The sequence below is a fragment of the Macrotis lagotis genome, chromosome 5, assembly GCF_037893015.1.
Source record: "Macrotis lagotis isolate mMagLag1 chromosome 5, bilby.v1.9.chrom.fasta, whole genome shotgun sequence".
Taxonomy (NCBI): Eukaryota; Metazoa; Chordata; class Mammalia; order Peramelemorphia; family Peramelidae; genus Macrotis; species Macrotis lagotis.
This window is the reverse complement of record NC_133662.1, coordinates 245,148,050-245,175,134: the sequence shown is the minus strand read 5'-3', so window position 1 is coordinate 245,175,134 and position 27,085 is coordinate 245,148,050. Positions and strand designations below refer to the sequence as shown.

The window sequence follows — 27,085 nt, the reverse complement described above, 5'->3', positions numbered from 1 at the left end:
AAAGAGCAAATGTCTGACCATGGGCAGTGAATGCGTCTTATTACTAATAATTATGTAGGCTTCCTTGGCATCCAGAGAGGCACCAACAAGGCTGCTTTGATGGCAAAGACATCCTGGGGTCACAGATGGGGAGTTGAAGGGAACTTCAGAGCACCTAACTGAATGTTTGCATTTTATAGATGAAGAAACTGACTTGTCCAAGGTCACATTGATAAAAAGAGTCAAACGTGAACCCAGGTCCTCTGACTACTGAGCCCATGTTCTTTCCTATGTAGCATCCTACTTCCCCAATGTTTCTGTAGTCTAAGATGATGGGCACGTTCTTGTGGAGAAGGAAGACTATTGTCTTTACTGACAAAGGAAAAAATTCATTCATTTGTTTATTCAATAGGTCTTTATTGAAACATGTTCCATATCAGCATTATGCTAGGCACCAAGGGAAGGATATTTAAAAAAAAAAAAGCAAGACAGTTTCTGCCTGCAAGGGGCTTCCAGTCTAATTAGATTAAGACACAACATCATAGGAACCAACAACCCAAAGGAATCTCTACAAGGTCAAGGGTTGGTAAAGACATTAGATAGTTTCTGATATCTCAAGGAGCAAGGTGTTTCAGCTGTAGGCTGGGGTGGTCTGGGAAAACTTCTCAGAGGAGGTTACACACAAGCTGCTAATTGAGAGAGGGTTAGGATTACTTGAAGCAAGTAGAAGAGAGAGGAGGAGCTCCAGAGCTAGGAGTGAAATGATGGGTTTCCAGACATCAGTTTGGTCCAGTGGGCAAAGGACCATGGCTACCTCTTCATTTGAGTGAGGCCTGTGAAGAAGGGAGAAGGGGAGAAGGTTTTAGAGAGGGCATCAGAGACTTTCCATAGCCTCCCATTTTTCTTAGGGCAAGTCATAGACTCATCAAATCAGAGTTGGAAGAAACAAAGAGACCATCCAGTCTAAAGCCCACTCCTCTCCAAGCTCCACCCCAGTTTCTGACCTCCTCTTCCTTCTAGATTCCTCCTCTGAAAATGAAGGGTTCAGGTTAGATAGACTCTAAATAAACCTTCCCCTCCTAAATCCTTGGTCCTACAACTAAAGGTTCCTCCCAGCCTTGACATTTGAGGGTTCTGTCTCACCTTAGCGGGAAAAGGTGGGAATCGGCTTTTGTCGGTCTCTTCCTTCTTCAGAGGCCGGACCAAGCAGGACCGACGGTGGGAAAAGATCTCAAAGCTCTTCTTACCATGATAGGAGCCCATGCCGCTGTCACCTACAAGGAAGTCAGAACATACATGTGTGTTTGTGAGAGTGGGTAGCCTTGGACTTTAGCTCACAGGTCATGACGATGCTTGTTCTTTCCCTTTGCCCATTATTTCCCCAGCACACACATCTTTTCTTTCCTTCTCCTTCTCTTCTCCATCATCTTCCCTTTCCACCTTTCTCCTCTTCTCTTCTTTCTATAGCACAGTCTAAACTCTAGTGAGATAACAGCAATAACCACCCTTTAAGATCTGTAATGACTTTTACACATGTGACCTCACTTTGATTTGATCTTCACCATAGTATGGCAGGTAGATAGATGCCATCATCTTAAATGAGAATGTGGCTTCTTCACCAACTTTGACAGGCTCCTATAGTCTGGCCAGATGTGATCTATTCCCCAGGGTCAAGGTCGTTGATGTTTGTCCTTCATGCTCAAAGAGGGCCAATGACATCGGAAAGATGATAGGGCCATGACATGCCCGTGAATTGGTTTTAAGTGAGGGGTGCTGTGTAAAGTCACTAGTCTCACTTTCTCCTCTGGAGCCATCTGAATCCTGTAGCCAGAAATGGATCAAGATGACTGGAGATGGCTCTGGCTGCCGTGGGAGACCTTGGCCTTTTTAAACTAAGTTTTTCCCCAGGGCTCATTGGGGTCAGGAAGAAGGGCATGGAACCAGTAGGGATCAAAGAGGACTGGAACTCACCTACACCCCCAAAGGGTAGAGTATGGACACCAACATGTGCTATCACATCATTGATGGTCACACCTCCGCTGGATGTCTCTGCAATCATCTTCTTAGTGACCTAGAAGACAGCACCAAGATTTATATGTAAAATGGACTAGAGAGCTTATTTTGCCAGGAAAGGGGTCCTAGCTGTGGGGTCAGAAGAGAGAGAGGCAATAGTCTAATGGGAAGACCACTAGATTTGGAGTCTGAGGACCTGGGTTTAAATCCTGCTCTGTGCTTTTGGACAAGTCTCCTTTCCTTTCTAGACTTTTCCCTCTGAGACCCCTTGCAACTTTGACCTTCCATATTTTATGAGTGCCCAGACAATACTTGCTGCCTTGGGATTCCTGGTGACTGAGGAACCCAGAATTCCTGAGACAGCTTCCTATCAGAAAGGAGAGAGGAGTTAGCCAGGCCAGTCTATCCTTTGTCCAGAGCCACACCCTCTGGTCCAGATGGCAGAGGCTGTCCCTCCAAAGTGAAGACAGGCACACAAACAGCATGCCATAGTGGAAAGTGTATTGAATTTGGAATCAGAAGACCCAGTTCAAATCTATTTGGATCTACCTTGGGCAGATCTCTGAGCCTCAGTTTCCCCAACTGTAAAATGAAGGAGTGGTTTAGAAGGGCCTCTGAACTATACTGAGGATGGTGTGATTCTAAGTGAGGAAAGTTGCTAACTCACCCAGGGGGTTTGGATTCCAGTGGGGACTGGGGCTAAGAATTACAAGTTAGAGCTCGGGCTAAGAGCGTGTGTAAAATAATGAGGAATACATTATATCTGAGTCCAAATCTTCCATTGACCAGTAGAAAAACTCCTGGGTTTAATTAATTTAATTGCAGCTCCACTATCTGTAATACCCTAAGAGAATAAGCATTTATGTCGCAACATGTCCGTGCCAGGTCATGCTATCTCCTTTAATCTTCACAACAACCCTCTGAGGTTGGTACTATTATTATCAATGAAGGCAGAGGTTAAATGACTTGTCCAAGGTCACACAGCTGAGGTCATTTGAATTCAGGTCTTCCTGACTCCAGACCCTATGCTTTAGACATTAACTACCCAGCGACCTTTTAATAAATAAGTTTCTTACCCTCTCTCTGGGTCTCAGTTTCCTCCTTTGTAAAAAACGAGAGGGATTAGACCCCCGCTGGATAATTTCTAAGATTTCTTCCAGCTCTGAAACCAGAATCCTATGACAGATTCTGGGTGTGGCTCTGGGTGACTGGCCAAATTTTCTCATCAGTAAAATGAGATTTTCCACCTCCCCTTCTAACTCCCCTTCTACCTCAGAGTGATATAGATAAAAGTTCTTTGTATTTTGGGAAGTATTGCTCTTAGAGGCCAGGATTAGAGCTTGGGTGGGGATCAGAAGCAGGGAGTGGAAAGAGAAGATAGAGAACAATAGAATATTTGGATTTTCCATCTTTTGTGGCAGCATTTAGGGCAGGCTCCTCCCTTGCTCTGTGATTCACCTTTGTGGAGCTGAGCATGGAACCCATTTCCAAGGATTTAGGTGGGGCCGACTCCTGGGAAAAGCTTGGTGCTTTTCCCTCACCCAGAGGCTTAGGGTGGGGGCAGGAAGCTCACATTGTTGGGCACCAACAATGACTTTGGGTGGTGGAGACAGGCCCACAAGAGGACAGACTAAATGATACTCCCTGCCCCCATGCTCAATGCTTTGCATTTAATGTCATTATCATCATCCTCACCATCCTCACCATCATCATCATCATTATTTTTACTATTATTTTAATGGAAAGAATCCAGGTAAATACAAGGGTGCTTTTGGTTTTTTCTTAGGATTGGGGTGAGAGCGGAGAGGACCTGGAGGACAAGGGAAAAATTAAACCCAGATCATAACATAGGGTCTTCAAAAAGAGCATTAAATGTTTTAAGATACCCAGTACGGCCTGGTCCCAACCACCAGTTCCCTCATTATCCTGAAAGGAATAATAGGCATAACCCAGGAAGAATGGACAGGAGCTTGAGGAGAATAATACTTTAAAGAATTTTAAACTTTCTAAGGTATTTTCATATCCATGATGTCATTTTTGTGGTTGTTCAGTCATGTCTGACTCTGAGACCCCATTTAGAATTTTCTTGACAAAGATATTGAACTGGTTTGCCATTTTCCTCTCCAGCTCATTTTATAAATGAGGAAACTGAGGCAAACAGAGTGAAGTGATTTGCCCAGGGTCACATAACTAATTAGACCATATTGCAAAGTGAGAAGATGAGTCTTCCTGACTCCATCACCTAGCAGCCCCAGGCTTGTAGGAACCCAAGGTTCCCTTTACTCTGACTTCAATGCCCCAAAAAGCTGAAATGGCATTGGGTGCTCTGGATAGTGCTTAGGTCCCAGACTCTCTAGATAGAGAATTTGATTCAGTTTGAGGAAAGGGAGTCTTGACGGCCTGTATGAGTGTATTATGGGAGGAGATGAACAGCAAGGGGAGCAATGGGGGGGGGGGGCCTAGTATTTATTACCTGGTCATTGTTAGAAAAGGCATAGAGAGCCAAGGGCTTTGGACGCTCATTGATGAACTGGATGGCTTCATCCAAGCTCTTCACACACAGGATGGGGAGAATAGGCCCAAAGATTTCTTCCTGCATCACCTTAGATCTTGGGTCAACATCAGTGAGAATGGTTGGTGCTAGAAAGACCAAAACACAAAACAGGCGCCCAAATAAGAAATCTCGGGGTTGCCTCATTCTTCATTCATGCATAACCCACTCATATACAACCTTGCAAGAACCTTTTCAACCAATTACTAATAATCCATTGGAGAGGGGTGCTGAGTGGGTAGAGAATTGACCTTGGAATCAGAAAGACTCCGATCTTTACCACAGGCTGACTTGGTGACCCTAAGCAAGTAATTTAACTTACTCAATCAACTAACATTTATTAGTTATCTATCAGGAGGCTGACACTAAGCTTAAGGCTGGGTGTCCAAGGAAAGGGGGGAAAACCCCAGGTCATTCCCTCAGAAGCCCACATTCCAGTGATGGAGACACATGCAAATAACTAAGTTTCATTAGATTGTAAGCTCCTTAAGGGCAAGGACTTCCTTTGTACATAGTGGGCATTAAATACATTTTTTTCTGTATTTTATTCTAATTTAATTTTGTACAAATGAGATCTAGATGAAAATGGGAGAGGGGGAGAGCTCTCAGAGGGAAGGTTCGAAGATGCAGAAAGACTAGAAAATGTTCTTGCAGAAAGTAGGATTTTAGATGAGACTTGAAGGAATCCAGGAAGTGGTGGAGAAGAGAAAGAACATTCCAGGCAGAGGAGACAGGCAAGGGAATGCCCCAAACTGGAAAGAAGGCTATCAGGAGGAAGGAATGGAAGGAGGTCGAAGAATACTTGCAAGGAGCAGGGGGTAAGAGCATGGGATGTCAGGCTGTTTCAGGCGGCTTTCTAAACTGATTGGACAGAGTACCAGCCTCAAAGTCAGGAGGACCTGAGTTCAACTCTGCCCTCGAAATTTGGCACTTACTAGCTGTGTGACCTTGGGCAAGTAACTTAACTCTGCCTCACATCCAGCACCATCTCCTGTTGTCCTAATTCATATCTGATCATTGGATCCAAATGTCACCCAAGGAGAAAGAGGCTGGTATCTTAGCACAGCAATACCCCCCCCACACACACACACACATGCAAATCCAATTCACATGCCTGTCATGGCATCACCTCCCTGATGTCATGGTCTTCTTTGAGAACAAATGACAAACATCTAAAGAGAGAAAGCTGTGAATAATCCCAGATGCTGTCCCAAATAACCTCCCAGCATTGCCAAACATTTGTTTGCTGGTGACTTCTGAGATGACTATGATAACAAGGCAGGTCTCTAACTGGAAGTTGGGGGCCCTTCATCTTTTTCCATCTCCCTACCATCAACTGCATCAAGCAAGTTGTGGGGGACAGCCCACAGGGGATGCCCTAGAGACCTCAAAGCCAATGAGAACAACATGAGAACAAACAAAAAAAAAGGGAGTGGGGTTTGAAATAAAAGAGATAGGTCTATGGATTTCCCATGGTCAGAGTTGAGTATCCTCTGAGTCAGTCTGGCCCCACACCCTTCTGCCTGCATGAAGAAAAGTAAACTCTGGAGAAAAAAACTGCAATCTCCCCTCCCCCTTTAAACCTCCCTCCCAATGATAGTCCTGACAAAGCACTGGTTGGGAGGACAAAGGTCAAATCAAAAAGATGCACCTGGGATGGGGAAAAAATGGTTGAAGTATTAGGGTGCAAAAGTAGAAAGATGTATTTTGAGTCAGAAGAAGTGGGTTCACCCGGCTGAAATTTGCTACCTTTATGTCCTTAGGCAATATATTTCCTCTTTCTAGGTCTCAGTTTCCTCCTCTGTAAAGAAGAGGCAGAGTAGTATGTTGGAAACTCAGAATCACACATTCCCATTACAATCCAAGAGGGATGGGAGCTGAGCCATGGGGGAGTCTCCCCTAGCCTGTCCTCACTGTGATCGGTCTCAAGATCTGGCATCTGGGATTGTTCACAGTCCTCTCTGGGACATTGGTTTAGATGTTTGTCCTTTGTTCTCAAAGAAGACCATGACATCAGGGAGATGATGCCATGACAACAAAGTGAATTGGGTTTGAGTGAGGGAGGCTGTGTTAAAATCTGGTCTAGTTTCTGTGTGTTCTGGCTCATTACTGCCATGGCAGGGGATTGGGGCAGGAAGAAACTGCATCTGGAAGAAGCTAAATAGACCTGAAGACATGTTTATGTAACCCAGCCTCCCTTCCTTTTCCTCTTATCTACCCCCCCAACCCCACTGGGGACCAACCAGTGCCCCAGAAGAGAACCAAAAAGGAAAATATTCACTATCAAGAATGCCTTCAGGGCAGCTAGGTGGCTAGTGGAAAAAGCACCAGCCCTGAAGTCAGGAGGACCTGAGTTCAAATACAACCTCAGAAACTCACTGGGCAAGTCACATTACCTCCAAAAAATAGAGAATACCCTCATAAGGAAGAACTAAGAAGGAGACATATCTCTCCAAGAAATTTAAGATTCTTGAAGGCAAAACTTGATTTTATGTTTGTGCTTGCCGCATGAGCATAGAAGTAAAGAATGGAAAACCTGCCTTTCAGGGGAGGGAACTACCTCCACCAGTGCAGATTTCTACCTCCTCAGTAATTATAGTCTCTCTCCCACTACATCAGGGTCATCTCCAGTCATTCTGATCCATATTTGGTCACTGGACCCAGAAGGCTCTGGAGGATAAAATGAAGTTGGTCACTTTGCCCAGCCTTCCCTTCCTTAAATTCAATTCACTTTCATGACATGGCATTGCCTTCTTGCTGTCCTCTTCCAAGGGAAAATCCCTAAGAACATAAGAAGGTAGATGAATTGCCCCAGGCCACCCAGCCAGTATTCAGTCTTCCTGGTTCCAAGGGCAACTCTCCATCCATTGAACCATGATGCTCGAGATAAATTAATAAATGATTGACTGACTGGTGAATTAAAGTGTTGACTTGGAACATGGGAACAGTGACTGAGTTGGTCAAGCAGAGAGAGAGAGAGAGAGAGAGAGAGACAGACAGACAGACAGACAGACAGACAGACAGAGACAGAGACAGAGACAGAGACAAAGAAAAAGAGAGAGACAGAGACAGAGGGAGGCAGAGAGACTGGGTGTCCTTCATTACCCTGCCCAAATCTTTGTTATGTTTGGATCTGCTCCCAGGCAATTATCACCACACCCCAGGTGATAATTCCAGGTCATCTGAAGTGGCAAAGAATGTTGGTGCCAAAGTCATCCTTTGCATCAACTTGTCTTGGCATTCCTTGAAAACCTGCCTTCGCCTTGAGAAAATGGAGGTTCCAAGACAAAAGGAACATAAAACAACAAAAACAAAACCCTGTAGATATCCCGAGGGCTCAACCAAATGCTTACTCCACCCTTCAGTTCCCTCCCTCCCATCCTGTTCAAAGCAACAGTTATAGGTCAAGTCTGAGGTGGGCAGTGGGCGATAACCCCAAGAACAACACTGGAAGGGGGGACAGAACTGCCCCCATCTCGGTGCCATTCAACACAATCGTTTAATCCACATCCATTGAGCCCTGTGCCTAAATCCTACTGGTGGGAAAACCCAAACTCAGCTTCTTCATGGTAAAGGGAAGCTGCTGATGTTTGTCCTTCCTTCTCAAGGAAGACCATGACATGAGGGAGGTGATGTCACAATAAACATGTGAATTGGATTTGAGTGAAGGGCGTTGTGCTAAGCCACCAGTCTCACTTTCACCTCTGGAATCATGTGGGTCCAGTGACCAAATTATCCAGTGACCAGGATTATCAGAAAAGAAAGGGATGGATAGCGACAACCCACCTATATAACAAGAGGCCTCATCTCCATTCCCGCCATAGGCAACCTTCTGCCCCTCAATTAAGCCCATCACCCTTTTGAAGTGACGGCTACTGATGATTCTTCCATAGTCAGGAGAATTTTTGGCATCATCTCCATAGAATTCCTTTGGAAAAGAAAGGCATGGTGTGAAAATTGTTTATGATTGAATGTATATAAAATCATTTTTAATATTTCAGATACAAAACAATTCCATAAAACTCTAAATTGTAGCATGTCCCCTGACCTGCACTGATGGTGCTCAATCATCCGGAATTTCCTTCTACCAAATGAAATCTCAGGTTCAGGGTCCATTCTGGTTCCTTGAATGTGAACTCCTTAAAAGCAGCAACTGATTGACTTTTTCTAATTCTGTCTACAGTGTTTAGCATATTGTCACATCAGGAAATGCTTTTTACCTCCTTCATCCATTCATTCACTGAATAATTATGAGGCCTTGGACCAAATTTCAGGGAATGTCTGGAGCTTCTAAGAAGAACTGTTTTGGGGATTTAGAGCTGAAAGGAATCTTATCTATCACCCAGTCCAATTCCCTCATTTTACAGATAAGGAAACTAAGGCCTAGAATTATGGACCAGGATCACACAGATAAAAAAAGAACCCATCTCCTTTGACCCCAAAACTAGGGTCTTTCCCCAGAAAATCCATTCTTTCCATTGCTTCCTGTTCATAATTCAGTAACCAAGGCTGATTTCTTATTTTCCAGCCTTCATTAAATTGTGCCACTTAAATTGTATAAATTTATTACTTTACCTCTCTGGCTGCAGGTATCTATCTGCTTGCCTATCTACTCTTCTATTGTTTTTCTAACCATCTATCATCCAGTTATCCTTCTATCTCTTAAAATTCTTTCTTTATTTATTTAAGGCAATGGGGTTAAGTGACTTGCCCAAGGTCACATAGCTATACAATTATTAAGTGAAGGAAGTCCTATTTGAACTCAGGTCCTCCCAACTCCAGGGCTGTCCACTGTGCCACCTAGCTACCCCCCCTTCTATCTATCTCTAACCATCAATATGTCTATTTAATCCGACTATTTTCTATTTCCTTCTATCTGTCACCTATCAGTCTTTCTATCCTATCAATCTATCCTTCTATTCATCCAACTTATCATCTATCAGTCTCTTCTCCATCTATCACCTCCATCGATTCTTCTGACTCCATCCATCTATATATCTGATCATCCATTTACCTGCCCATCCTTCTTTCTATTTATCTTTCTATCATCCACTTAGCTATCATCTATCTATCTATCCCACGACTTACTCGAGTCCCTATACTCTCTGAGTCTCAGTTTTCCCACCTATAAAATGAAAATAATAATGATAATAATAATGCCTATCTCCATGGATTGTCATAAGACTCAAGTAAACTAAATTTAAAAAGAAAATTAAAGTATCCTATAAATATGAGCTTTGAAGACAGCTATCCTGACCCTTTGCTGTCCTCTCTATATCTGGATTTGAGTCTATCCTGCTCTCTGCCCTCTGGACTCATTTCAGCTTGCCCACATCCTTTCTCAGTTGCTCCACGTTATCAGAGACTCAGCACTAAAATCAACATTCCCTTTGTGGTCTGAGTAAAGGTTCAAAGTAGAATGAGATATCACCTCCCTCATTCTCGACTTTGTCCTTCTGTTAGGATCTATATCATTTGAGCACAAACAATGCCACACCCCACTGATCATTTATACTAATTTTGCAGCTAATTAAGAAACAAGATCTCTTTCAAATGTAAAAGCCGTATCCTATATTTCTGTAGGACCTCCACCTGGCTGCCCTCTAAAGTTACCTCCTATTTGGAGGCAGTTAGGTGGAAAGAGTCCTGAGCTTGAAATCAAAAAAAACCTGAGTTCAAATGTAGCCTCAGATTGTTGTATAACCTTGGGCAAGTCTGTCTACCTCAGTTTCCTCAGCAGAGATAGTAACAGTAACTGCCTCCCAGTGTTATCGTGAAAATCAAATGAGAAAACAACTGTAATTGGCGCCTAATAAATGGGTCCATTTTGTTTTGCATAATTTCACATGTCGTCTCAATAAATACGGAAGGGCCTAAAGGGAGAAATAGAATTTAGAACTCAAAATTTTAAAAAAGATTGTTTAAAAATGTGTTGGACCAGGGTAGCTAGGTGGCACACTGGATAGAGCACCAGCCCTGAAGTCAGGAGGACCTGAGTTCAAATCCGACCTCAGATGTTTAATAATGACCTAGCCATGGGGCCTTGGGCAAGCTACTTAACCCCATTGCCTTGCAAAAAACTAAAAAAAAACTGTTTTGGACTAGCTAGGTGGCACAGTGGATGGAGTAGTGGCCCTGGAGTCAGGAGGATCTTAGTTCATATTCCACCTCAAACACTGTCTAGCTGTGTGACCCTGGGTGATTACTTAAAAAAAAAGTTTCTGTTAGTTTCTTATACGTAATTCTCTCTTACCATACTCTCCTTTATTAGAACGTGAACTCCTTGGTCATAAGAGATTTCTTGTTAACCTTTCTCCCTCTCCCCAACACTGAGCACTTCACTTAGTAGGAGGAGGCTATGGAGTGTTCCAGAGGTCCCTTCTGAGAGCCCACACCCATAACCACGCACCTTCTCTACCACCACCCCCATGAAGGGCTGTGAGGCGGGCACAAGTGATTTCATGGCCCCCCCACTCACCTTCAGGTATTTTTTAACTTTCTCCACAATTGGACCTTGCAGAGCAGGCTCACAGAGAATGTAGTCTGGAGCTATACAAGTCTGGCCGCTGTTCATGAACTTCCCCCAGGTGATACGTCTGGAAAAAAACACATTTCAAGAAAATGAAGAACATTCCTGCCATAAAAAATGAATAGGATTATGTGTTTTTCATTTGTTGGGAACATGGGAGGAAATTGCAGTTCTGGCTTCTAGAGGACCTGATCCAGCCCTGGTTATTGAAAAATAGCATGCCATATCCTGGCTGGTTTTCCATTCCCAGAGGTAGGGCACTTTGCCCTATCGGCAGCTGGAGGGTGCAGGGCATGGCACCCCTCCCTCTCCCAATTCATGAGGATGGCCGCTGGAACAGAAACCCCAGTTAGCATCTTCCAGGTGAGGGCAGGATTGGAACCCAAGGCAAGGGGATCAAGGGAGAGGAATGAAGTGGTCATTTACATGGATTGTTTTATCTGTATCTCCCCCACATCAAGACAACTGGCTAGAACAGGCGGCATTCAGGATAGCTGTTCATTACACATGATTTCACCATTTTCCCTCTAACAGAAATGGTAGAACTTAATAGTTGGTTTAATGATATGTTAACAGATGCAGAATCTACGGGATCTGGCCAAAGCTCTCTCTTGTCCATCTAATGGAACAGTTAGATTCATCTGGCTCTGGCTGTGCACCTGAATCAAAAACAAAATATCACATGTGGTGCCATGCCCCAGGGCTCCTAGGACTTGGGACCACAAAAGACCTTAGAGGCTGTCTGGTCCAGCTCTGTCCATGCAAAAGGAGGAAATGAGGTTCAGAGGGGGTGAAGTGATTTGCCCAAGGTCATACAGATAAGTAGCAATGCCAGACCTTCTTGGTTCCAAACCCAATAAGTTTTCTCCTTTACCAGTTACCTCAATCTAACACTCTACTCACCACCATTGGATTTGTCAAATCTAAATACTCCTCCCTGACCACCTCTTCCATTGTGTTGTTTCTTCAATTTTCTTATTGTATGTCCAATGCAATGCATGGGGTTTGACATATAGTGTATGCTATTCATTCATTCATTCTTTCATTCATTCATTCATTCAATGATGATATGACTTAAGGAACTCCTTGGGCCCTTTCTAATTCCAACACTTTCTGGTGGACTGTGATTCTCTAATATTGTCTCACCTGCAAGCAATGTCAAGGTCACAGTCCTTATCAATGTAACAAGGACTCTTCCCTCCCAGTTCCAGGGTCACCGGGGTCAGATGCTTGGCCGCAGCCGTCATGATAATCTTGCCCACTCCTGTGCTCCCAGTATAGAGGATGTGGTCAAATTTCTCCTTCAACAACTCTGTGGTCTCAGGAACACCACCATTAATAACTGGAAACAGGTCCTGCCATGGAAGCACATTGAAGAGATCATTCATAAAACACTCCAGTTTGAGAGACAGGTACTATAGCGGGAATCAGAATTGGCATCAGAGGACCAAAATGGCTTTGAAAGTCCTTTCCAGTTCCAAATATGGGCTCCTGTGATTCTTTGATTGTAATAAGACCACTGCTTTATTTCCCACAGCTCCATCATATTCCCCAGGGACCTCATTATCTTATGAGTCTTAGTACTCACCCTCATCACCTGTCCTATGTGACGAATTCCTCCCCAAACCTCCATTTAAGGAGGGTACCAGACCAATCATCTTTTCATTTCCCACTCAGCAGTGCTGGCTCCCTTCTTCTCTCCATCCTCCATCAACCTACCTGTCCTGCCTTTTTAGTTTCCTTTCATATGTTATCTTCCCTCAATAGATTGTAAGATCCTTGAGGGAAGGGACTATCTTTTTTATATTTGTATCTCCAGTGATTAATATAGTATATAGCACACAATAGGTATGTAATAAATGTTTATTACTGATTCCCAGATACCCTTCCACAGGTAGTTAATGAAACAGGTGCCTTCTCCCATCTGGTGCCACCTGACTTTCTAGCTTTTTTCCTTGCTAATTTGTTTCAAAACCACAAATGGCTTTGTCCTTCTTATCTCTGTATCGTTTCTCACACTGTTCCCTATCCCAGGAATTCCCCTTTCTCCCCAATTCATCCTTAAATTCTTATCTATCATCAGGGAAAAATTTGTGAGCTAGAGATAGAAAGTATTATGAGATATACAATAGGTGATTTTGATTATATTAAATTAAAATTAAAAAATTATGATTAGAAGGAAAGCAGAAAGCTGGGGAAAAGTTTTTACAGTAAGTTTCTCTGATAAAGGCCTCATTTCTCAAATTTATAGAGCACTGAGTCAAATTTATAAGATTACAAATCAATTTCCAGTTGATAAATGGTCAAAGAATATGAACGGGCGGTGTTCAGAAGACGAAATCAAAGTTATTCATAGTTATATGAAAAAAATTCTCTAGGTCACTCTTGAATAAAGAAATGACTCTGAGGTACTGCCTCAGGTCTTTCAGATTTGCTAATATGTCAGGAAAAGAAAATGACAAATGTTAGAGGGAATGTAGAGAAAATGAGATACTAATGCACTGTTGGTGGAGATGTGAACTGATTCAACCATTCTAGAAAACAATTTGGGATTAAACCCAAAGGTTTAACCCTTCAAGTGCATATGCTTTGACCTAGCAATGCCACCACTAGGTCTGTACTCCAAAAGATTTTTTTTTTAAAGGGAAAAGAAATACAAGGGTATTTACAATAGTTCTTTTTGTGGTGACAAAGAATTGGAAATTGAAGGGATGTCCATCAATTGGGGAATCGCTGAACAAGTTGTGGTATATAAATATTAAGTGGAATACTATAGTACCATAAAAAAAAGGTTTGGTTTCGGGAAAATCTAGAAAGACCTAAGTGAACTGCTGCAAAGGGAAGTGAGCAGAATCAGGAAACGTCTTACAAAATAAAAAACGTTGTAATGATGAAGAGTATTGAATGATTTAGCAATACAATGAGTCAAGATAATTCCAAAGGATTATGATGAAAATGCTATCTACCCCCAGAGAAAGAATTGATGGAATCTGAATGCGGATTGAAGTTTTGAAGCATATTATTTTTGATTTTTTTATTTGTATGTGTGTCTGGGGTGGGGGGAAGGGGTTGTTTTTTTTTGTCTATGTTCTCTTGCAACATAGCTAATATGGAAATATGTTCTGCACATGTATAACATATCAAATTGCTTACTGCCTCAGGAAGGGTGAAGAGAAGGAGGGTGAGAATTTGGAACTCAAAATTAAAAAAAAAAGAATGCTCAAAATTTATACACATACTTGGAAATATAAATTTTATGTTATTCAAAATAAAAAAATTCCTAAACATCCAACTTGAATGTCCTCTCCTCCAGGGAGTCTTCACACAGCTTTTAGTGTGTCCTCTCTGAAATTACCTCATTTCTACTTTATGCATGTTTTGTTTATAATTGTCTCTGTTCATAGATTGTAGCCACCTTGAGGTCTGACTTTCATTTTTATCCAGGTGTGCCTCAAAAAAGAAAGGGGGGCGGCTAGGTGGTGCAGTGGATAGAGCACGGGTCCTGGAGTCAGGAGTACTTGAGTTCAAATCCGGCCTCAGACACTTAATAATGACCTAGCTGTGTGGCCTTGGGCAAGCCACTTAACCCCATTGACTTGCAAAAAAACCCCCCAAAAAAACAAAAAGAAAGAGAAAAGCACCTATTAAATGCCCAGGAGGCTATAAGTACTGTACAAATGTCTTCTCATTTGATTGTTGCAACAAACCTGGGCACTATTATTTTCTCTATTTTACAGTTAAGGAAACTGAGGCAGACAAAGGTTAAATGACTAGCCTCAATATCATATATCTAGTAATTATCTAGTAATTTTCTGAGACCAGATTTCACCTCAGTCTTCCTGACAACAGATTTAGTTCCTACCACCACAACACCAGCTGCCAGTTTACTTAGCATTGTGCCTGGGATATAATATAAGACGAATAAAATGCTTGTTTATTAGTTGATATTATAGCTATGTGGGCTCATGTCTTCTCTTCCCATTCATCTGTAAGGTAGGAGTTCTGTCTTTAAAATTCATCTTTCTTGTAGCACCTAGAACACTTTGTTGAAACACCTAGTACTTTCTTGAAACTAAAGGAATGAAATTGAATGATTGTGGGTCATTGTATAAAAGTATTTATTGGGGCAGAATGGATTCTGAGAACTAGAATCCCCATTGTTGTTACTGGGGAATATGGCAGAATGAAGGAAAATGTACTCCATGTACCCCCCCCCCCCCCATCCTTCTCCTTTGCTAATAGGAAGAGGAAGTATGGACAGATATGTTTGGTGTGGAAAAAACAACACTGAAATGGGAATCAGGGGTAGATGGGGTCTAGGCCTGGCTCCACTGTATGATCTCAGAGAAATCACACTCTCTCTAGACCTCAGTTTCATTCTCTCTAAAATACTTAGAATATTGATTTATGTGTAAAGAGATGTTAAACATCATTGTAGACCAGGGATGGGGAACTTTTTTTCCTGCCAAGGGTCATTTGGATATTTATGATATCATTCGCAAGCCATCTAAAATTATCAGCTTAAAAATCATCCTGCCATATTTGGTCAAACTTTCTTTTTTTTTCAAATTTTTAATTAATTCACCCCTAAAAATCTCCTGGATTTATTAAATTTCAAGTCCACCTGCTGTTGCTGTGGCAGCACCAGACCAAATAATTCACAGGTCCCTGGACTAGATGTTCCCTACCTCTGTTCTAGACTAACCCCTCACTTTACAGAGGAGTAGACTGAAGCCCAGCAAGTTATGCTATTGGTCTGAGGTCTTAGAGATAATAAATAACATGCAAGAGATTGGCTAATTCAACAAAACTAATTAAGTCCTGCACTTGTATCCAACTGACTTGGAAGGCATCAAGTTTAGTTAAGATAGGAATCCCTCCCCTAAAAACATTTACAAGCTAGGAGACATCTAGGGGTCTCTCAGGACTGGTCCCCCACCTCCAATTCTACTCATGTGACTTCCATTATTTCCCCTGCAGAGAAGGTTTGGAGCCAAAACTTACCTTGTCCAGGTACTGAGGGAGCATCTTGGCAAACAGGTTGGCTGTTTGCTCACTCACCTCAGAAGGCTTGAGGACCACAGCATTGCCTATGGGACACAAGAAATGACACCTTCACCCAGAGTGTTACCTCAGATACCTATACCCCATGAATGCAAGAGCCCTAGTATTCTCTTAACTATCACCTCGAGTTGTAAGCAGCATAGGACATATCTAGGTGGAGAGGCACAGGCTTCCTTCTCACATTTCCCATTCCTTTCATTCCACTCCCCAACCCCTGTTCTTCTCCTGACCTGAGGCCCCAGACTCAGAGACCAGAGAGTCCACACCCAGCCACATAGGTAGATGCATACACATTTGTATAGATACCCACATGCTTGCACCACATCTATCTATTGCTGGGATCCAGATCTTGTGTTCCAACCCTGACCAAACCTCCTATCCTGATCACATGAGCCTCCAGTCTTTCCCCTATATCTCATTTTTAAGAGATAACAGGATAATTATTAGTAGTAATAATAATTATAGCTAGTATTTATATAGTGCCTACTATGGATTTGGAGTCAGATCCTAGATTCAAATTCTGACTCAGCTGCTTAATGTCTAAGTGACCGGGACTCAGTATTCTTATCTGCAAAATAAAGGGGTGAGCAGGCTAGATGACCTTGGAGGTCCCTTCTAACTTTATGCAATTTCTGATCTTATGAAACTGCTGGTCAAGTCACTAATGATTCAGCCAAAAATCATGCTGATAGTCTCTTAATACATGTAGTAATACTGGGAGAGACTACAGATGAGTCTACCTGAAGAATTGAGTCTCACCCAGTTTGATTATGGTAGTTTGACTGAACTGACCACTCCTCTTAGTAATGGGGTCCATTGGGCTATCCTGAGACTGTTTCTGGGGAGCACTACCATGATTCATGATGAGCCCACCTTCCTCCCAGCACAAAACACAGGATTTGTAGGCAGAGGACTTGGGTTCAAATACCCAACTTCTCTGATCTCAGTTTCCTTATCTATAAAACGGGAAGTTTTGATTAGTTGGACTCTGAGGTCCCTTCCAGCTATAAATCTAGAAGACTATTTCATTCAGAAGAAAGTTTTCCCCACCTGCAGCAATGGCGCCCACCAATGGCTGGATGGTCACATTAAAGGGGTAATTCCAAGCCCCGATGATCAGAGCGACCCCCAGAGGTTCTGAGTGGATGTAGGCTTGATCATTACTTGTCTTATTATTTTCCACAGGCTCATCCTGGACCCACTGGGCAAGGTTGGCAAGTGCATACTCAACCTCATGCAAAGCATAAATGACTTCTTCATAGAGTGCCACCCACTTGCTCTGTAAAGACAATGGAATGTGGCGTAAGATCACAGGCTCTGGAACTCAAACCCGATCCGCCATAACCTTCTTATTTTACACTACTGTATACAGGAGATCAAGAAAGGCGAAAAGAGTTACCCATCATCACATAAGGAGCAATTACCAGTGACAGAATTCAAACCCAGGTCCTTGCATTAAGGTCAGTCTCTTTTTATATTTTGCCAAAAAGTCTCCGAATACATTTCCCCAAATTAGTGGCAGAGAACCAAGCCAATAACCACTGAGAAGATAGCCTGTTGTCTGAGAAGCCCCTTGAATGCCGTTTTAATAATGGACATCTATTGTATACAGCAATTTGTGAAGAAAGGAGTCAAGATAGTGAACTGCTACTGTATAATAAAAAAACATGATTATGGTCATTTGGACAAGTCACTTCCTTTCATCTTCTGAACTGAGAGGGTCAGACAGGGGAATCTCTGAAATCTCTTATAGCTCTACTTTTTGGCTTGGTTTGTTGGATGGAGGCTGGAAAACCATCCATGAACCTGAGTCCATCATTTTTTAAAAAATTTAAATATTTTATTTGTTTTTCAAACTACATGCAACACTAGTTTTTTAAAAAGTAATTTTATTTACTTATTTTGAGGTTTTGCAGGACAATGGGGTTAAGTGACTTGCCCAAGGTCACATAGCTAAGTAATTATTAAGGGTCTGAGATAGGACTTGAACCTAGGTATCAGCTACGCCACCTAGCTGTCCCAACAGTAGGTTTTACCAATAATATTTTTTACAAGATTTTGAGTTTTATCATTTTTCTCCCTCATTCCCTTCCCTCTCCCCTTCCCCTGACAGAAAGCAATCTGATATAAGTTCTATATTTATAAACATATTAAACTTAATAATGTTTTTGTCCTTCATTCTCCAAGAAGACCATGACATCAGGGAGGTGATGCCATGACATACACATAAACTGGATTTGAGTGAGGGTGGGTGTGCTAAGTCACCAGCCTCACTTTCTCCTCCAGAGCCATCTGGGTCCAGTAGCCAGCTATGAATGAGGACAATTGGAGATGGCCCTGGATGTAAGGCAGTCAGGGTTAAGTGACTTGCCCAAAGTCACACAGCTAGGAAGAGGCTGGATTCAAACTCCTGTCCTCCTGACTCCAAGGCCAATGCTCTATCCACTGTACCATCAGATCCAAATGGAAGATATAAAACATTAGAGAGAAAAAGATGACAACTTTAAAAAATTGAAGATAATAAGCTTTGAACTCCATTTAAATTCCATAATTCCTTCTCTGGATATGGATGGTAATTTCCATCACAAGTCTTCTAAAATGTCCTTTGATTATTGTACTACTGAAATGAATAAGTCCATCATGGTTGATAACCCCATATTGTTCTTTTTTTTTTTTTTAGATTTTTGCAAGGCAATGGAGTTAAGTGGCTTGCCCAAGGCCACACAGCTAGGTAATTATTAAGTGTCTGAGGTCTGATTTGAACCCAGGTACTCCTGACTCCAGGGCCGGTGCTTTATCCACTATGCCACCTAGCCGCCCTCCCCATGTTGTTCTTAGGACATACAATGTTCTTCTGGTTCTGCTCATCTCACTCAGCATCAGTTCATGCAAATTTTTCCAGGCTTTTCTGAAATCCCATCACTCATACATATGCCACCATATCCATTCCACCATTGATGGAGCCCATTCTAAGTGTCCTTCTTGCTCTGGTTAATGTGACTCCCTGCCTGGATTTCAAAGCCCTTCCTTCCACAATGGGCAATCATATCTCTTTCTCAAAAGCCTCCACTCTGGTCAAGCTCATTACCCTGATACAAACTGTTTCTACTTCTTTGCTTTAGTTCCTACCTGTGTGGACCCCCCCTTCCCACTCTTGTCCTTCTGCCCCATTCTTTAGAGTCCTATCCTGCTCCCCATCTTGAAGTCATTCCAAATTACTTCCCTCCATTTTGAATTTGCCCTGAATTTGCCCTATGTTCCATCTGTCCGGTCATTTATTTATAGGGTCATAGAATTTCGGGCTGGAAGAAATCATTCTGGGAGTTTAAATCTATTTTACCCATTTAAAAACCCTAAGCTCTTCAAAGAAAGATATAGTTTGCCCATATTTCTCCAGTATGTCCCATAGACTCTAGGATGGGATCCTGACCAAGGGTGGGTTCATGAACTGAAGTGGTACCTTGTGGAGATCAGCAAACAGGGCTGCAGCAATTTCCTCATCTCTCTCCTTCATCATCCTTTGGAGGTTTTCCAGTTGCTGGATCCGAAACTTCAAGGGTCGGGTTTTGCCAGAGTTGAAGGCATCCCTGGCCCGCTTCACGGTCTCACTGATCTTACTCATGGTGTCTGAGAAAATAGAACCATAGGAAACTGAAACGACTTTTTAGAACTGAAAATGAAAAGTATCACCTTTTCTATTCAGTTCAAGACAACAAACACTTCTCAGGGGAATGTTATGCACCAGGTCCTGTGTGAAATATCAAAAATGTAAAAACAAAACCAAAACCAGTTTCTGACTGCTGACATTCTAATAAGGGTTTACAACATGGACACAGATGGATAAAAACAAAATAATTTCAGGGTGGGGAGTGAGGGGCACTACCGACTAGGGGGGATCAATAAAGCCTGATACAGGAGGTGGTCACTGAGTTGTGACTTGAGCTAGCCAAAGACTTGGAGGTGAGAAGGAGGGCATTCTAAGAGTAGGGAACAGCCTGGGCAAATGCGTGGAGGTAGGAGATAGGTTAGCATGTGTAGGAAACAGCTTGTGGGAGAGTTGGATTGGAACAAAATATATGAGATGGAGATTTAGTTAACATTAGCCTGAAAAAACAGGCTTCATTAGGACATCACAGTAGCCTATGAGAAATCCTAATCTTCCCCTAAGAGCTTGGATGTATGGAACCTGAGTTTAAACAGAAACTCCTTGAAACTTGTCTATAGTCAAGTGGCACAGTGGATAAAGCACCAGCCTTGGAATCAGGAGGACCTGAGTTCAAATCTAGCCTCAGACAATAATTACCTAGTTGTGTGACCTTGGGCCATTGACTTAAATAAATACAATTTTTTATAAAAAAGAAAAGAAACTTGCCTATAGTCACACAAAGGCAGGATCTGAACTCAGGATTTCCTGACCCCAAGTCCAGTGTTGCCTCTCAGAACAAGAAGACAAGTCAGGATCTGAGCCTAGATCTTGTAACTACAAATCCAGGGAACATTCCATGATGCCACATTAGAAAGAGCCATACCAATTCCCTTAATTTTTAGAATAAAAGACTGAAACTCAGAGAGGTGAAGCAATTTGTTCCAGAACACCGTAAGTTTGAGACAGAGCCAGTCAGTCTCTCTGCTCTCAGTCTGAGGCACTTTCCACCAGGACATTGCCTCTCTGAAACCATCAGCCACCAAGTCATAATGGAACTCTTCCTTCCCTCAACATGTATATATCCATCCATACTATCTGCATTTGAAGAGAAACTCATCCGGGAGGTGACAGTACTGAACTGAAAAGAGTACAAAATGGCGGAATTCAAGCAATGTGACAGATGAATGGGGGAGAACTTTGGAGATGGGGTCTTTGGACGCTTCAGTCTGTATCCTGGAGATGGCTACCTACTCTGCTGGTTGACCAACTATCAGATAGCTGCTAGCTATCTCACCTTGGACAAGTCACTTCCTTTCTCTGAGACCCAGTTTTGTCATTTCTAAAATGGGGACAAACTCACACTTGCTTGACTTCTACTATAAAGCTCTCAGAAGGACAGTACGTTTTTCTATCCTGAACCACCAGAGAAATGGGACTTTATCTAAGGGCTCAAGAGCAGGGAGGCAGTGATTCCCAAGGCTTCCAGACCAAGCCCCTTCCTTTCCAAGGAAGGAAAATGAGGTCTAGAAGAGAAGGTGACTTTCCCAAAGGTAATCAGATAATGAGCAGCAGAGGCAGGTTTTGAACTTAGGGCCTCTCAAGCCAAGTTCTCCCAAGTTCTGTCCATCTCAGGGCTACACCCCCTCTTTGAGAAAAACAAACAAACTGGTTGGGTTCCAAACAATAGACTATTTGTGACTAAATTCAGCTGTGTTTGTTTTCCAAAACCAGTTTGTACTTATAGAGATAAAGGTTATCTGAATGCTAAAGATTAGTCTGAACAAATAAGAAAATCAGCAAAGGCTGCATAACAATTTCTATGTATACCTTGAATAAAAATAATTCTTTGTTGACTTAAATCAGAAATGTAGTCTGGATGTCTTGACTTGGATGTCTCATTAACCTCTTCAGTTGAGCTCATTATACCCTTCTTCCCTCTTCCTAACTTCCCACCATCTTCTCAGTGACTCAGTGACTCGGTTTCCCAAACTTTCAGTCCTCCTGGACTCCTCACTTTCTCTCACCCATCTCTCCCCATCCAATCAGTTGACACATCGGTCAATTGTGTCTTTCTAATAACTCTCATATATCCCCTCTTCTTTCCTCTGATGCTGCTACCACTCTGGTACAGTCACAAATGACTGCTCATTGGTCAGTGACCCTGTCTCTGGTCTCTCCCTACTTCAGTCCACTCTTCACTGAGCCATCAGAGATCTTGGAGCACCGGTCTAACCAAATCAATCCCTTATTCTATAAAATCCAGTGACTTTTGACTACCTCCAGAAATCTACTGTTCCACTCTCAGAGACTTCATGCCTTTCCAGTCTTCTTACATCTTACAGCCCTCCAAATATTCTGCAATTTGATCTCCTTGTGTTCCTTACCCGTGATAGCCCATCTCCTGATTCCACTCAATTTCCCTGATGGTCTCCCATGCCTGGAATGCTCTCCTTCCTTGTCTTTCTCCCTCAGGTTCCCTGGCTTCTTTCATTTGCCATTTCAGTTAGAGATTAGTTGAAAAGAGATATTATTTTTATTCTCCCTTAAAGTTTTTAGATTCCCTTAAATCTATCCTCAAACCATTTGGTGGTCCATGGACTCCAATTTAAGAACCCTTGAACTAGATGGTCTCTAATGTCCTTTCTAGTTCTGAGATTTTGTGGCTCTAGAAAAATCTGAGTGTTTTCAAACTCTGAGATCTGTGTCTTTCAATTCTGCAATTCCTTCAAGGCTCTTCTCTTAGAAACATGGTAATACCTAATAAACAATTTGGAATACCAACATCAAGCTGCTGTCAAAGGCAAGGAATACCCTGTCTGTCTGTCTGTCTCTTTTGGTCTGTATTTCTGACTCCGGGCCTATCTGTGTCTCAGTTTCACTCTTTCTGATTCTATCTTTCTGCTTCTCTGTGTGTTTGTCTCTCTGTCTCTCTGCCTCTCTCTCACTCTCTACCTCTCTTTTCCCTTTGTGAGTCTCTGTCGCTGTTTCTCTCTATCTCTCTGTCTCTCTTTGTCTCTGCCTCTCTCTGTGTCTCTGTCTGTTTCTCTCTCTCTCCCTCTCTCCTTTCCCAATTACTTTGTTTGAGTTTCTGTAATTCTTTCAAGCAATATGTGTTACTGTGGTTTTGATTTGCTTGTTTGTTTTTAAATAAAGTCTTCCAACTCTGAAACCCTTGTTTATGTCTCCTTTCCAGAAATGCTTTGCTGTGAACCACTTCTTGTCTGGAATAACTCACTAATGGGGGGGTGGGGCTTCCCCCAGTATACCCTCAGTTGATTAACCTAACTTTCCCCAAAATTAATATCTTGCATATTTGAACATATCTTAACTTTCCCCCGAATTCCAGGAATCTGATCCCTTTGGGACTCCCCCTCTCAGAGTCGAAGTATCTCCCTTTGACCTTTAAAGACTCTCATTGTGATAACTGTAGAAGTTCTAGAAACAGTGATGATTTGCTTGAGCAGAAGAGTTTGGGGAACCCATTCCAGCTCCCCACCAAGCTCCTGCATCTCATGCTAGATGGCACTCAGACACCCAAGCCTTCCATTCCTCATTCTTCCACCACCAGACAGACCTATGGGCCTTTTTCTACCTCTGTCCTATTCTACCTTTGTCCTATGCCTCCTATACCTTGCTACCACTATCCCAATGTGGAACCCAGGCAAATTTAATGGAGAGATCTCCTAGACAAGGGGATAGAGTTCCTGGGGAAATTCCTTCTGTCCATGTCTGATTTCAGGTCATCCTCTTTGACTCAAATAGGTCTCCCACAAACCTAACAAATGGATTGGGCAGCTAGGTGGTGCAGTGGATAGAGCACCGACCCTGGGGTCAGGAATACTTGAGTTCAAATCCGGCCTCAGACACTTAATAATTGCCTGGCTGTGTGACCTTGGGCAAGTCATTCAACCCTATTGCCTCATGTTTAAGGGACTGGTTTCCATGTTCTTACCTTTATGGTTCAGGTTGAAATACATTTTTAATGAACCAAATAGTTTTCCCTAGAAAGCTGTAAATTACCCTGAGTTTCACAGTCTTTTGTGAAAAAAAAAAATGAGATACTGAATAGGAAGAGGAGGTTAGTCAAGAAGATAAGAAGAAAAATAATAGCTATGCTATGAGCTGAGGTGATTTTCTGGTCTCCAATGGCCTCTCTTCAGCGGTACCCGGATCCTGTTCCAAAAGAAAACAGTAGGTCCAAGTTCCCAGGCTGATGGAAGCCACAATACTATTTACAAGACTACCAGTTCCCATGTCAATACTCTGGCATGGATGACTTGGTATATATGAAATAGGAAACATGGGATAGGCTGGGCAGGGCAGGGCAAATGTGTGGCAGATCAATTCTTTGTCCTTGGTTATCTTTTTTTTTTTTTTTAGGTTTTTGCAAGGCAAATGGGGTTAAGTGGCTTGCCCAAGGCCACATAGCTAGGCAATTATTAAGTGTCTGAGACCGGATTTGAACCCAGGTACTCTTGACTCCAGGGCCAGTGCTTTATCCACTGAGCCACCTAGCCACCCCCCACTGTGCCAGCTAGCTGCCCCTGTCTTGATTATCTTATTACTGCTTTAATTAAATATCTCCTATTGTTGTTTCATATGTGCATCAAATATGTTTGGTCTATGAGAAAAGACACTGGGAGATGGAGCACCTGCGGTTCCTTCAATTCAGGAAGTATCAGGGTGGCCCAGGGTAGGTGGGTAGCTTGAAGGGTCCCTGCTACAGCAGAGTGCTAACAAACCTTTACAGTTTCTTGGTGCTTTATGCTTTTCAAAGCATCTTTCTATCTTTGATCTCATTTGATATGTATCAAACTCTAGAACTTAGGTAAGTCAGAGAGCAATGTTCCCATATACACTTGGGAGAAACTGAGTTCAAGTGGCAGGTAGGATGATAGCATTATGGAATTAAAACTGAAAAAATACTAGAAGATCATTTAATCCAACTTCATCCCTCACTTTATAGAGGAGGAAAACCCAGATGGGGAAGATCACACTCTGACATGGAATTAGAACCCAGGACTTCAGGGATTTTTTTGGGACTAAAACATGTTCCTGTCTAGACTGCATCTTACCAAAGAACACGAGAACAACCCAAACCACAATAACAGTAAACCAACAGAAGGAAACTTTTCCCCTCATCATGGTCCTCTGCCCAAGAAGGAAACATACCAGCATCCAAACCAGTTCCCTCATCCATGCTTTCCACTTCCACCAGTGAGAACAACAGAGGAAACATGAACCTTAAAAGCCAAATGATTGAACCCTCTCATTTCACTTAAGAGGATGATGAGGCACAGAAATAAGAAAAGGTCCACCCAGCGTCACACCACTAGTCAGTGGTAGAATTGGGAAGAAAATACAGGAATCCTGACTTCCTTTCATTAGAGTCCTATCATCACATCTTTCCCATGACTTTGCCCGAGAGTCTTGATAACCACCAAAACGGTGACACCCTGACGGGGTTTGCTACCTTCCCACAGAAATCTTGCCAAAGGGCATAGAACCAGCACAGGGTGCTAGGGGAGAATATACCCTTCCCCCACTCAAGTTGCTGGAGGAGAAAGCAGCCACCCTTCCCAGCCCTATCACTCATCATGCATTTTTTTTGTAAAGTACCTACTGTGTACTAGGTGGCACTGTGGATAGAATGTGAGGCAGGGAATCAGGAAGACATGAATTCAAATTTGACCTCAGATACTTACTAGCTATATGTCCCTGGATAAGTCACTTCTCCTCAGTTTCCAGAAACATGAGCTGGAGAAGAAAATAGCAAACTGCTCCAGTATCTTAGCCAAGAAAACTCCAAAGTGGGATCAAGGAGAGTCATTCCCAGGCACTAGTGATAGATACAAAGGAAAAAACCATCCCCTACCTTCAAGGAACTTTCATTTTATATTAAGAATATACAAAATGTGTACAGTGGTATTTGATCTCTCTTTTTTCTGGAACACCCCAGCAGCCCTGCAGTCTGCCTTTCTCAATCAGCAGGGTTACATCTAAGTTGAGGAATTGCTAGTCCATCACCTTGTGGTTCTACTTTCTAGCACATACCAATAAGGGACATTAGAGAAAAAGCGGGGTCCGGAAGCTCCCAGAACAAATCTTAGGCTACTAGACTTCTAGCTGAAAGAGACCTCCAAGCCACCTAGTCTAATTCCCTCTTTTTATAGACAAGTAACAGGCTGAGGTTATATTCAAATTCAGAAGTGTAAGAGACCATCTAGTCTAACTCTCTCATTTTGCAGATGAGAAAAGCAGAGGACACAGACATTTCATTTGAGTCAAATAGGAAGTCCAATATTTCAATTCTAGTGACACTTTCCCCCTCTTAAAATGTAAAACATGAAATCGTCCCCCAAATCACAAAGCTCAGAGAGGGAAAGATTTTGGGGTCCATTCAGTTCAATCTAATCCTGAAACAAGACTCCCCTCTATGACCTACCAGACAAGAGGTCATCTCCCCTCTACCTCCTAGAGGTATCCCATTTCACTTTTGGACAGTTCTTGTTGCTCTTCATCCTTCATATTCAGAAAGTTCTAACGAAATTATGTTTCTCACAAAAATATTAGGAACCTACAGCAATCTTTCAGCATGTCATCATTCAAAATCATAGAATGGAAGTGCTAAGGGAGACCTGAGCAATAAGTGTTAAACTCTTAATTTTGCTGCAAAATGTCCAACCTCTTTATATCTCTCAATTAGCTTATTTCCCCCAAAGGTCTTTGTGGATTTGGTTAATGGAGTTCAAATAATCTCCAACTATCCAGTAGTTAAATTTATTAGGGAAATAACAGTTAAAGATTATCAACAGAGAAGAATTCATTTTGGAAAACAAGCCTCCAGGGAACTCCAAGTCTGAGAGATCTCACTTAGCACACTGGACAATCATCTGGGAGATGATGAAGAGAAAGGACTTCTGCACATCCAAGAGTCAAACCTTGGTTCCAATGCATATTCATGAATTCAATCATTCTGGATAAATTCAATAATGTGAATTATTAGTATATTATAGAAACTATTTTCTAGACGTATACAGAGCAAGAAAAACTAGAAATATTCAACCAGAGTGAATCAAAAAAATTACCTTCTACAGCTTCTTTCAGGGGTTAGGACTCCTTGCAACTTTAGTTAGCAACTGAAGATAGCCACTCTCTCACACCTTCCTATTTAAAGTCTTTTCTTCCCTCTTTCCATATCACCACTTGGCTCTGAGACCAGGAAGTTTGCGTGACAGAGCAAAATTGATATTTAAATGAGAGGGAGAAGTTTAATCTGGAGTCCTACACTTTCTAACAAGTC

General features: G+C 42.3%; 1 protein-coding gene across 2 annotated transcripts; it reads right to left on the bottom strand.

Annotated features, from left to right (window-relative positions):
* Window positions 1-375: 375 nt before the first annotated feature.
* ALDH3A1 (aldehyde dehydrogenase 3 family member A1) lies at window positions 376-27,085 on the bottom strand. 2 transcript variants are annotated; one of them, XM_074189243.1, is made up of 12 exons: window positions 26,871-27,085; window positions 25,488-25,621; window positions 19,597-19,763; window positions 17,187-17,415; window positions 16,077-16,162; window positions 12,219-12,427; window positions 11,022-11,139; window positions 8,330-8,471; window positions 4,466-4,632; window positions 1,951-2,050; window positions 1,123-1,253; window positions 376-812 (listed from the first exon to the last, which is right to left on the bottom strand). In XM_074189243.1, the coding sequence occupies exons 3-12, from the start codon at window positions 19,756-19,758 to the stop codon at window positions 798-800; spliced, it is 1,359 nt and encodes a 452-aa protein (XP_074045344.1). In that variant the 5' UTR covers window positions 19,759-19,763; window positions 25,488-25,621; window positions 26,871-27,085; the 3' UTR covers window positions 376-797. The 2 variants fall into 2 exon arrangements, with proteins under 2 accessions (XP_074045344.1, XP_074045343.1); XM_074189242.1 differs by lacking the exon at window positions 25,488-25,621 and having other exon boundaries at window positions 26,871-27,084.

Excerpts from the sequence above, each read along its gene's own strand:
- ALDH3A1 (XM_074189243.1), bottom strand. The coding sequence starts at position 19,758 with ATGAGTAAGATCAGTGAGACCGTGAAGCGGGCCAGGGATGCCTTCAAC. Across the intron at positions 12,428-16,076 it reads TCCCTCAGTACCTGGACAAG|GACCTGTTTCCAGTTATTAA; the intron begins GTAAGTTTTGGC and ends CTTCCATGGCAG. Across the intron at positions 8,472-11,021 it reads AAGTTAAAAAATACCTGAAG|GAATTCTATGGAGATGATGC; the intron begins GTGAGTGGGGGG and ends TCTTTTCCAAAG.